At 34.8% G+C, this 12,569-nt stretch overlaps 1 protein-coding gene across 1 annotated transcript in view; it reads right to left on the reverse strand.

The window, feature by feature from the left end:
• PCDH15 (protocadherin related 15) overlaps positions 1-12,569 on the reverse strand; it is a gene marked incomplete at its 3' end in the record, with an annotated part of 1,266,261 nt that overhangs the window by 24,744 nt on the left and 1,228,948 nt on the right. The window contains exons 33-34 of the mRNA XM_080641959.1: positions 7,816-7,992; positions 591-809 (exon numbers count right to left, since the gene is read on the reverse strand). Coding sequence (XP_080498085.1) covers positions 591-809; positions 7,816-7,992 — 396 coding nt within the window. The remainder of the gene's footprint in view (positions 1-590; positions 810-7,815; positions 7,993-12,569) is intronic.

The raw sequence follows: 12,569 nt of genomic DNA on the forward strand, positions 1-12,569 counted from the left end.
CTCAATGATAATATTGCTAGTAGGATATAACAAAGTTCTTTTGGAAATAGTTGAATAAAACAGGATAGCTACAATGTAAACTACATTTAACATGATTATTAACATTTGGTTGATAGCTTAATAATTTAAAAACAATTTATCCAGTATTAAATGTTTCATTGGCTTTAAATATGGCATAACAATTGATTTGTTAAGGATGCATGGAACTCCAATACGTATATCAACCTAAGTGTTATATTTGCTCTTCACATTACTTTTGTGATTGAAAATAGTCCTATAGCAGCTTGATGTAAAGCATACTTTTTAACTTTAAGATTGGAATGATCTTTTCTTATTTAACTCAAAAGAAAATTCTCAGTGTTAGAGAACAAAGACAATGGTAAAATAATATGTAAGAATTTTCCCTGTAGGTATTTTAAATGATGAATAGCAGTTCTACCATTATTTCTTAGTGTTTGTTATAACAGCAATTTAAATGATGTATTATTCTTTTTTATTTATTTTTATTTTGTGGCACCCACAGGGCTACCTCTGTTCTTAACCCATTTCCCAATATTCTCACCGAACATTGAGCATCCATGAATACTTACTGTCTGTAGCTGACCAAAACCACCAAGACGGCAGGGATACAGCAGAGAATAATGATGAAGGCCAGAGCTAGCAAGGCCCCTTCTGTGTAGCCCAGACTTTCTCCTCGCTTCTTAATGCTGGTCACTGCCTCTGGAGTCCGGATCTCCAGAATGCGTCCTCCTTCCCCATAATGCGGTTGAAAGTCTTTATTGATATCGAGCAGTTTGCCATCCAAGAATCTTTATTGTTAAATAGATAGTAAAATAAATAATATTAAAATAAAATCTCTTGCAAATCTTCTAATATTTTAAATGAAACATAAACTCAGAGTCTTATGAATTAAAAAAACATAAAAAGCAAGAGAAATAAAAAAGAGTAATTACACATTTATGTACATATCAACATTATTAATAACAATGACCCTTAATATGCTTACAGGCTTGGGAAAAGTCATTATCAATATCATTGAACTTAATATTACTATGTTGAGATTATTCACATTATTATGTTATTCTGGTGGAATCTATAATAATAAAAGCATAATATACTAATTAGACCGGACATCCTTCCGGACGAAGCCGGGGCTGCGAGGGAAGCCTGGGTCCTGGGTGCCAGAGGTAAGCCAGTGCCGGCAGCCAGGGGAAGGAAGGCCTACTATTGCATGAATTTCATGCATCGGAACTCTAGTATTGTAATAAATAAGCTGTTCTGTGTATCTTTTGCCCCCCCCCAAATTCCTGGGAACATTAAAAAAGTCTCTTATAAGTCCTATAATATTAATGCAACATTTGCATCCTTAATACCATAAAACTATAACATGTCTTAGGCATTTTTCTTTTTGATTATTTTTATTAATAAAGGTCAACTATCTTACTATAGAACATTGGAAAACACAAAATATTTCAAAAAGCAACACTGTTCATAGGCCCACAATGCAAAGACAACCACAGCTAACATTTTGGTATACTCAAACTTAACCTTTTTTATAAGTGTTAATAAATATTTTATATAATTGTGATTTTACAGAGGATATGCAAAACAAAAATATTAATTTATAAATATATTTCTTAATATCAAAATAGCATACTTTGGTTTAAAATGTGAAAAATACTTTGTCCTTCTTTCTCAGGATTGTTGTGGCTATTCAGGGTCTTTTTTTATTCCAGATGAATTTTTGGAAAGTTCTTTCTAGGTCTGTGAAATATGCCGTTGGTATTTTAATGGGGAGTGCATTGAATCTATAGATTGCTTTGGGTAGTATGGACATTTTGATGATGTTGATTCTCCCAATCCATGAACACAGTATGCTCTTCCATCTATTTATGTCTTCCTCTATCTCTTTTTTCAATGTCTTGTAGTTTTCTGAGTACAGGTCTTTTACCTACTAGTTAAGTTTATTCCTAGGTATCTTAATTTTTTTGGTGTGATGGTAAATGGGATTGTTTTCTTAATCTCTCTTTCTGTAAGTTCACTGTTGGTGTATAGAAATGCCATAGATTTCTTGGCATTAATTTTGTATCCTGCTACATTGCCGAATTCATTTATTAAGTCTAATAATTTTTTGATGGAGTCTTTAGGGTTTTCTATGTACAGTATCATGTCATCTGCGAATAAGGGCAGTTTTACTTCTTTTTTTTCCAATTTGGATGCCTTTTATTTCTTCTTCTTGTCTAATCACAATGACTAGTACTTCCAGTACTATTTTGAACAGGAGTGGTGAAAGCGGGCATCCCTGTCTTGTTTCTGTTCTTAAGGGAAATGGTTTTAGTTTTTGTCCATTGAGTATGATGTTGGCTGTGGGTTTATCATATATGGCTTTTATTATGTTGAGGTATGATCTTTCTATTCCCACCTTGTTGAGAGTTTTTATCAAGAAAGGGTGTTGGATTTTGTCAAATGCTTTTTCTGCATCAATTGATATGACTATGTGGTTTTTATCTCTCAATTTGTTTATGTGATGTAGGAGGGATCTCAATACCAGATTTCAAGCTGTATTACAAAGCCACTGTTCTCAAAACAGCCTGGTACTGGCACAAGAACAGACATATAGACCAATGGAATAGAATAGACAACCCAGATATTGACCTAAACCACTATGCTCAATTAATATTTGACAAAGGAGGCATGAACATACAATGGAGTCAAGACAGTCTCTTCAATAAATGGTGTTGGGAAAATTGGACAGATAGATGCAAAAAAATGAAACTAGATCACCAACTTACACCATACACAAAAATAAACTCAAAATGGATAAAGGACTTAAACATAAGATGGGAAACCATAAAAATACTAGAAGTATCCACAGGCAGAGAAATCTCAGACATATGACGAAGCAATTTCTTCACTGATACTGCTCCTAGGGCAATGGAAACTAAAGAGAAAATAAACAAATAGGACTACATCAAAATAAAAAGCTTCTGCACAGCAAAAGAAACAATCAACAAAACAACAAGGAAGCCCACTGTATGGGAGAACGTATTTGCAAATGTTATCACTAATAAAGGTTTAATCTCCAACATCTGCAGGGAACTTATACAACTTAATAAAAGGGAAATAAATGATCAAATAAAAAAATGGGCAGCGGACCTAAATAGAATCTTTTTGAAAGAAGACAGAAGGAAGGCCAAGAGACATATGAAAACATGCTCAAAGTCACTAATTATCCGAGAGATGCAAATCAAAAAGACAATGCAGTACCATCTTAAACCTTTCAGAATGGCTATCATCAACAAATCAACAAATGACAAGTGCTGGCGAGGATGTGGAGAAAAAGGAACCCTCGTGCACTGCTGGTGGGAATGCAGACTGGTACAGCCACTGTGGAGAACAGTATGGAGTTTCCTCAAAAAACTGAAAATGGATCTCCCATTTGACCCAGTGATCCCACTCCTAGGAATATATCCTAAGAAACTAGAAACACCAATCAGAAAGGATATATGCACCACTATGTTCATAGCAGCACAATTTACAATAGCTAAGATTTGGAAACAGCCTAGGTGCCCATCAGCAGATGACTGGATCAGAAAACTATGCTACATCTACACAATGGAATACTACGCTGCGCTAAAAAAGAAGAAATTCCTACCATTTGCAACAACATGGATGGAACTGGAGAGCATTATGCTAAGTGAAATAAGCCAGTCAATGAAAGAAAAATACCACATGATCTCACTCATTTGTGGATAATAAAAAACATTATAAACTGATGAACAAAAAGATAGATATAGAGGCAGTAAAGCATCAAACAGACTGTCAAATTACAGCGGGAAGGTTAGGGAGAGGTAGGGGAGATAAGAGATCAACCGAAGGACATGTATGCATGCATATAAGCATAACCAATGGACACAAGACATTGGGGGGTGAGGGCATGTATGGGAGTAGGGTGGGGGTGCAATGGGAAGATATGTACACATGTAATACCTTAATAAAAAAATCAATGGAAAAAATGTGCAAAAAAAATAAAACACATTATTTAAAAAAATAAAATATGAAAAATACAAAGAAATGTGAAAAAAGAAATGAAAATGGGTTCACATTTCACCATTAAATGGTAATCAAAGATGTCAAACTTGTACATTTTATACTATTTGACACATTTTATTCTAATTTTCTGAGTGATTTTGCTGATTTTAAATCTAGTTAATACATTGCTCAGAAAGATTCCATATAGAAAAAAAATAGAGAGATGGCTGCCATCACATAGGAATTCCACATTCTTAGTCTTCCCTATTTAATAAACCTAATGGATTAGATAATTCAATTTTAGTTTTAAGATACACCTATTTTAATTTGTTTCCTTACTATAATATAAAGCAACTAGGATTTTTTTATAAATATGTTTTTGTAGATAAACAATATACTCTATAGCAATTTACCTAGGTTATTTTTATACATGCTAAAATAATATAATAAAGGTTTATTGTTCCAAGTACTAGAATAGGATGGAATGCTAAAACTTTTTGTTTCAACTATTTATCAGAGAAAGTAATAAATTCCAAATGAAGTGTAGATCTAGAGTTATTTCAAAGGAAATACTATATTTATTAGAAACAGAAAGGTCAGAATGAGAGTAAGACCATTAACTGCAAAGAAAACTGTACCCCTATTATGCAGAATCCATTGAGAAATAACAATTCTTTTGGATTCCTGATTTAATATCCAATCACCTAAAGGAAGATCTCAGTCTTTTTACACTAAAACAGCTCATTTTTTAATATATTTATTTTGGTTTATTTACCAATTTAGGTAAATTTTTAATTTTTTACCAGAAGAGTTGATTGTTGTTGAATCCATATCTGATTTATAGTATTTTTCTTTTTGCTTTATACATGCAAAACAACTTGCCTAGGTAAAACATTATTGAATCAATATTTTTCCTTAAAATTTTATAAATTTGATTTGTCTTTGATATTTTACAGGCAGGTGGAATGTGTAAAGCTTATCTAATTTTATTACTTTATAACCAGTAATTTTCGTTTCTGTTTCAATGGTTTTAAAGCACATTTAGATACTTTTGAAGGACACTTGAGAGCCTTTTCATTGATTTTGCCTGTACTAGAATAAAATCTCTTAGTTGTATTTTCAGTTTTTAATTCTGTGATAACTATTGCAATTTTTACCTGCAATTATCAGGTTGTATCTTAATTGACCTCTAAATAGATTCTGATCTCTTCATGATTTTTATATCTTTTCTTATCTTATTGTTAATATGCTATGAACTTCTCAGGCATATACTTCACGCAGACAAATTATTTTTCAGATGATTTCTCTTTTTCAGCAACGTTGAATCCAGACTCTCAGTGGATTTTAGATTTTCACCCTGAAGTGGGAAAATTGGCCCCAAGAAACTTCAGGGTTTTGTTTTATACTTTTTCTGATTTCAGGACTAAGAATTCTACTATCTCCTAAAAATACATTAATCTCTGAATAAATAATTTAATTGGTTCTCCCTGGAATGTGTGCTAACCCAAACCTGGTCAGTGTGAGCGGAGGAATGGCACACTCTACTTGGCCTGTTGTAGGAGAGGAATGAATTCTCTCCATTGTCTCCTGCAGTTCTTTTAGCAGAAAGAGGGGAAGGGGAAGGGCATGTAAAATACATACACCATTTCACAATCTCCTACCATCTTGCTTTCCACTAAAAATGTTAAATTATTTCCAATGGTTCCAGTAGGAGAAATTTCCAGGGATATATAGTCTCCCAGTCATCAGTATATTATGTGCTTTTCTTTGTTTTTCAGCATTTATTACTGATTCCATTTTCCCCTCTGCTTACTCATCCTAGAAAGTAAATAGATCTGTTAAATTCAACAACATGAAGAAATGTGACATTCTCTTTTTCTCAGTTTACTTAGTTGCTGCTTAAAAGGGTGAGGCAAACACATCTCATCCCAGGATCTTGCCAATATTAATTGATCACTGCTCTGTTCCTAAGATGAGATAAATTCCTAAACCAAATTGCATGTCTTCTGATTCAGTCAACTGATGGATCACGTACCAACATGTATTCCTTCTACATTTACTTGTGTGAGACACAGCTTTCAAAGTACCATGTGTTCACCAGCAGTCTACCCTGCACTTTACCATGATGATGCTGGTGTTATAATGTACATGTTGATATAGAAATAAAAGGGAAGGTGAGCAGGAGAAGGTACTCTGTACCTTCACAGAAACACCTAAACAGTAGAGGGGCAGCTGCCTATTTCCCTAGTAGGTACACAATCTGGGTCCCTAAAACAGGTTTATAGAATGGACAATGGTTAACACATCTGCCCACACACATTCCACTTAGATAAGGTTGATTTGCTTAATAAAGCAAGTCAGGTAGACCACTGTTTTATCTGTACAATAAAAAAATTATTTTAACTAGATTCTAATAATTAGTTTTTAATCTAATTGAATTTTCAGTATTCTAAATTTAAGGTTATTTTTTTTTTGGACTTAGGAAGCTGAAAGAAGTTTTATCAGAGTTTGATAGTCAGATTCTATTATAAAGTATAAATATGGTTAAACACTATATTTTAAACATGGTTTGTAGCATAGACAGGCTTTCTCTATCTTCTTCATCTCTCATTTACCATCTGGAGAGATTAGTGTTAAACAGGCTGGTTATATAAGTAAGGTACACAAGCTAAAACTGTATGTGCTCTTTTAAAAAAAATTAGTTTTATTTTAAACTAATAAAACTAATATAATCTGTCCTGAATGTAGTTTATTTTAAATCTGTTCATCAACAAAGTTTCATTGTTCCTATTTTAGAAACAATGAAATAGTGATTTAATAGCATCTTAATTTTTAAATTTATGTGTTTTAATAAACAAATGGATAGATATTTACTAAATAAATTTACCCACATATGAATATATATGCAAATTTGTATATGCAGATATTTCTGTATGTTATTTAGTGTATATAAAGAGAAATAAATGAAATTATGAATATTGAAACATGTACTTATGAACACACAGACCTAAAATAAGTGAATATATACATATGACCATATATCAATATATATTTTTCAACTAAAAATGTGTTTGAATTTAGGTAAGAACTACATTTTAAGAATCTGTTGGACACTAGGTGTCACTAGATTAAAGCAGAAGCTAACACTAAAAAAATATTAAACTGTTCTGTAATAACTTCCAAGGAAGAATATGTAGTAGCATTTTGTTTCAGATTCCACATTTTCTTTGTTTTTAGGATTTATAACTCAAATATTCAAGTTCACATCAGGATAAAATATAACATAGGGTATGGCCTTAGATGGAAGTAATTAACCCCCCACCTCAAGTACAGGGAAAAATCAGATACTAATTTTTGCTGATTCAGTAAGATCTTGAAGAAAGCAAGATTTGTTCTTAAAATGTAAACCTGATAATGTTGAAGGCAAATTGCCTCTTTAAGAAAGAATCTGTACTTGCTTCCTAAACATCCGGGGCCTTGGAGCAAGAGTGGGAACTGATGTGCGTTGATCTCAATAAACGGCCACTTGTTCATAAGTATAATGGACCTTCTGATGCCAAAAGGAAAAAAGACCCTCTGAAGTCACTCTATCCCACGCTTGGACCTGAAAACTTGCAGGTGTGAGGACCCTAGGTATTGTGTCTTGGAATATTTTTGCTTAGACGTCACTTTTCAACAACAGTTTCGTGGGTTTTAAACTTTAAGTACTTATAGCTTTAAATCAGGATTATCTATGGTTGATATTGTAACTACAAAACTATTACTGACAATAAAATTACTTACTTAAAAAGCTCTTTTCTGTCGATGGCTCTATTGGTTTGAGGGTCGATTGCATAGACGGTCAAGTCACACTTGCTATAATCTTCTAGAGAAAAGGCATCTCCATGCCGGCGAGCACCAATGGACTCCACCACAACTTTGGCACCAGGAATTTGCTCCTGAACATAGCGATCCAAAATCCTATAAATCAAACAGAGTATGCACATGACATTCTGACAGGCTTTCTGGGGGGGAAATTAACTCTCAACTTGAAATGACATTTAGTAAATGAAAAATGATGACAGCCTAGTTTTTTGCTAATGTTTACTGAATGTGAACCCTTGAAAAAAAATTCTCTATATTTTTTCAGCATTTAATTCACAATGATGCTGGAAGCCGAGTAAGATAGAAGGAGGTCACCAACCATGTCCTATTTAAGTCTTGGCTTTTTGAATTTATGATACCATTTGAGCTTTTACTTAGCTCATGGGAAATGCCAACTGTGTTGTACAAATAAAGCTGTCTATGCTTTATAGGAGCCACGGGGTCTTAGAACTCCTGAGTTCATATGGCTAATGTGGTAAACTACACTTCCCATAGGATTCTGTGATATAGAGCACCTAGCTATATGCTAAGGTGCAGGACTAGGATACCTTTGTTCCTAAGGGTATGAAGATCCTTAGGGGATTATAGGAATGGGAGAATGTAGAGCTATGTTGCTAAGGCAAGTTTACCAGGTTACAATAAAAATACTGCATGGGAATATCAGAAGCTGTTTAGGTGAATATAAACAACTAAAAGATATATCATTGGATAGGAAGTCAGTAATATTCAATAGAAAAGACAAAATAAATGTTAACCTATAGGCAATTTTTTAGAAAATACATTTTTTTAAAATTACATAACTTGATGTTAATTGAAAGTACAAATTATTGCCATATAAGTATTTATTTTTATGTTACCACAAGTGGCAATTTCCTTAATGATCTTTTCCTTATTAAAAACTTCATATTACTAATCCTTATAGGTTAATACTAGCATGCATATTTTAAATATTAATACACATAAATGTGAATTAATTTAAAAACTATACATGACAAATATTTTAAAACATTATCTATAGATTCAACACTCCTTTTGAAGTTCATGCTGTAAGGCATTTTGGGGTAGAGAGAGGGAAATTTTTGAATTCCTTTTGATACATCAGAAAATAAGTTATTTCAGATGCCGAAATTGACCTGCTTTCTGCTCCATAAAAAAAAAAAAAAAAAAAAAAAAAAAAAAAAAATGTTGCCTAGAATCTGTTGTGTGCTTGATTTTCCCTATTAAAAGAACAACAAGATATTAAACTTGGGAAGAAATGGCTGTACCATTAAACACAAGCCTATGATGTGCACATTGTGGGGCATTGCCAATAATAGCGAAATGCTTTGTTTGTTAGTTTTAAAATTTGCATAAAACAGCATGGTTGAAGTCTCTCTTGGTGAAGTACTAGTCATTCTTTTCCTTTTGTCTCACCACCTCATACCTGGGGTCTCTCTGCCTCATGGTATCTTTGTGATGTGATAAGCATTACTGAAGAATAAGCAAAAGAAGACGTGGGAACAAGTAGGGGGAGTAAATCCATTCATCAAATACTAGTTAGGAGTTGAATGCAGCCTGCCTGGGAACCGGAAAGGAATGACTACAAGACTTGAACTAGTCTAACATCATCCAGCCTGTTTCAGGGTTCTTTTCTTGAAGGCTTATGCTCACTTAAAAAAAAGAGAGGGCTTGAAGTCAAACCACACTATACTCCTGACATTTTATAGGAGGCACAGATAGTAATAACATAGTGATAAAGAGCACAGAAGTCTGACTTAAATTTTCAGCTCCTTTACTTATCAATAGCATAACCTTAGGCAAGTAATTTTCAGCTCTTAAACTCTTGTTTCCTTAAGTAAAAAATGAAGAAATCATCTACTGCATGGTACCATTGTGTGCATTAGAGTGAAACCTTTTACTCTGAAATCTATGCAGAGTTTTTAGCACATAGTAATTGTTCCATACAATATAATAATAATTATTAATGTAGCCTAATTTTTGCATTTATATGCTTCTCCCCTGTTTCTAATTTATTCCACATTTGAAGATCATTCTTTGTTTAAAGGAAAACATATAGGAGAGACTAAAGCGTAGAGATCAATGTATGATGCTTTATTATCTTTCTTGAAGTGGGCATAGACATTCTTAAGAGAGGGTAAGGTCTTTACAAAATTCAGGCTGCTTCTTCCTATCATCTGTTATGTTGAATATGGAGGACAAATTCCCCCTCTGTTTCATCTGTTACCTTGAACTACCTGAATTGTTTCTTGGTGAAGCCCAGTGTTTTGCACCTGAGGGAAAGTTTTTATGGTGGCAGTGGAATCACCACACTGTTAGATAATATGGTGTTAAAGCTGGCTAACATCTCAAAAAAGAGTAGGGTAATGCATGACCACTGGTTTCCATAAACACTGATGAAATTTTAGGTCTATAATGTGGAGAAAACTGCATTCCATTCCAATGCAAAAGGAGTAATAGTAACAACAGAGACATATTTGTTAAATACAATATTCTGCAAAAGTTCCTGAAACATCATAAATTTTCCACTTTGGCCCACACATATCCTAGTCCCCACTTACACATGACCTTGACCTCTACCTGCTCCCCTGCACCGCATTGATTCTCCAGACTACCCAAACAGTGGCTGCTAATCCATAAGTTCTCAAAACTAGTTGAACTTCAGCCAATCCTCTCCTGCTAAAGCCCCATAAAACATTCTGCCCTCCTTCCCCAAGGGCCTTGGGAGACTTCCTAAGCCTGGTATTTTCAAATACAAGCTTGTCCTAATAGTGCTCTGAGTGATTCTTTTCTACAATCTTTTAGTCACCTTCTCTCCCCCTCATATTGTATTTATAGAATAACTATTTTGTAGATGTACCTAACATAATTTTGTTAAAATATATTTTTATTGATTTCAGAGAGGAAAGAAGAAGGAGAGAAGTAGAAGCATCAATGATGAGAGAGAATCACTGATTGGCTGCCTCCTGCACACCCCCTACTGGGGATCGAGCCCACAACCCAGGCATGTGCTCTTGACCGGAATTGAACCTGGGACCCTTCAGTCAGCAGGCCGATGCTCTATCCACTAAGCCAATCTGGCTAGGGCCCAAACATAATTTTTAAAAACATAATGTAGGGCTCTGTTTTAGATTAGGATAGGCATGGGGGTCTATATTTTATACTATCATTATTGCTCTGTGGTTTAATACCTGCCATAGAAAGCATAGTATTTTAAGACCTCTAATAGCGTAATACTCTAATTACATTCCTGGAGATATAAATACATGTTCACACAATACTCCCTTTTATACTTGTCAATATTGAATTTTACTAATTCCTGTGCTCCTCAAAAATAGCAAGGGTTAAGAAGTGTCTCCCCCCACCCCCTTATATTCCAGGAAACTGCTTACTGTGAAGAAGAGCCTTTCCCTCCCTGGCTTATATAAGGCTCATAAAGACTCCTGGAGGACCCTTTGTTTACCTAGGACAAAGCCAGTCACAGATCCTGCAAATTCCCATTCTTTACTGCAGAAGTGATTAGTTGAATTTTTTGTCCTCATAGATCAATCAGAACAAAATTCTTGTTAACCTAACCCTGGTTAAGTCTCTCTGCTTCCTCCAGACCTCTAAACTTTGACCCACCCTTAACCTGAGGCAGCATTCCACATCCCTTCTCCCTCTCCCCCAAAAGGCCCCTCCCATAGCAGTGAGGTCAAGGTAAAACATTCTTTGATCTGTGTGATCATCCTGCTTGCCCACACAGGTTTTTTTCTAGCCTTGTTTACTCCTCCCTATAAAAGAAAAGCCCTTTTCTGCCTAACCTTTAAGTGCTGGCAGGAGCTCTCCCTATCACAATAGTCTTCCCTACCCTGGGCTCCCCGATTAATCTTTTAAATAAAGCTTCTTTTCTTCTAAAGTCCAGATTTGTTTTTGACACATGGTACAAGTAGATAGCTAAAGGAAATTGTTTGTCATGCTCCCAGTGAAACCGAGGGACCTCATAATTCTGAGTTTATTTAAACTGTAGTTTTGAAACTATAATTTTTTTCTTTCTCTCTCTCAGCACACTTCACTGATCTGACCTTAGTAACTCACCCTCTGACCCCTGTGGCAGCAGATAGCCCCATTCTGACTAATGGTCACAGGTATTAGGCCCTGGCAGGCTAAAGATAACATTTTTTAAAAAAATGTTTTTATTGATTTATGACAGAGGGAGAGAGAGAGAGAAACATCAATGAGAGAATCATTTATCAGCTGCCTCCTGCATACCCCCTACTGGGCAGCAAGCCCACAGCCTGGACATATGCCTTGACTGGGAATAGAACTGTGACCTGCTCCATCTAATGACACTCAACCACTGAATCACATCCTCTGTACTAAAGATAACATCTTGATCTAAGTTATGTTTCAACTCCTCAGCACTAAAGTGGAATGGCCCCTTTAGCAAGCTCTCCTTGAAAATGGTTTTGAACACAGAAGCTGATCTTGGAGTAGCTCTCAAGACCTGAATTTTTTATTACCCTTATCTCACCTCTGACCAATCAGCTCCTAACAGTGCCCTGAACCCCAAATCCATGAGGTCTTGTGATTTTTCCCTATGTAACATATAACCTATGTGTCATTGGGAAGTTGTGTCTTTCAATGCATGAGCTAGGCCAGCTCCAGTTTGGCCAATTCTAATAAACTAATTCCTT

The sequence above is a fragment of the Plecotus auritus genome, assembly GCF_963455305.1.
Source record: "Plecotus auritus genome assembly, chromosome: 9".
NCBI classification, from domain to species: Eukaryota; Metazoa; Chordata; class Mammalia; order Chiroptera; family Vespertilionidae; genus Plecotus; species Plecotus auritus.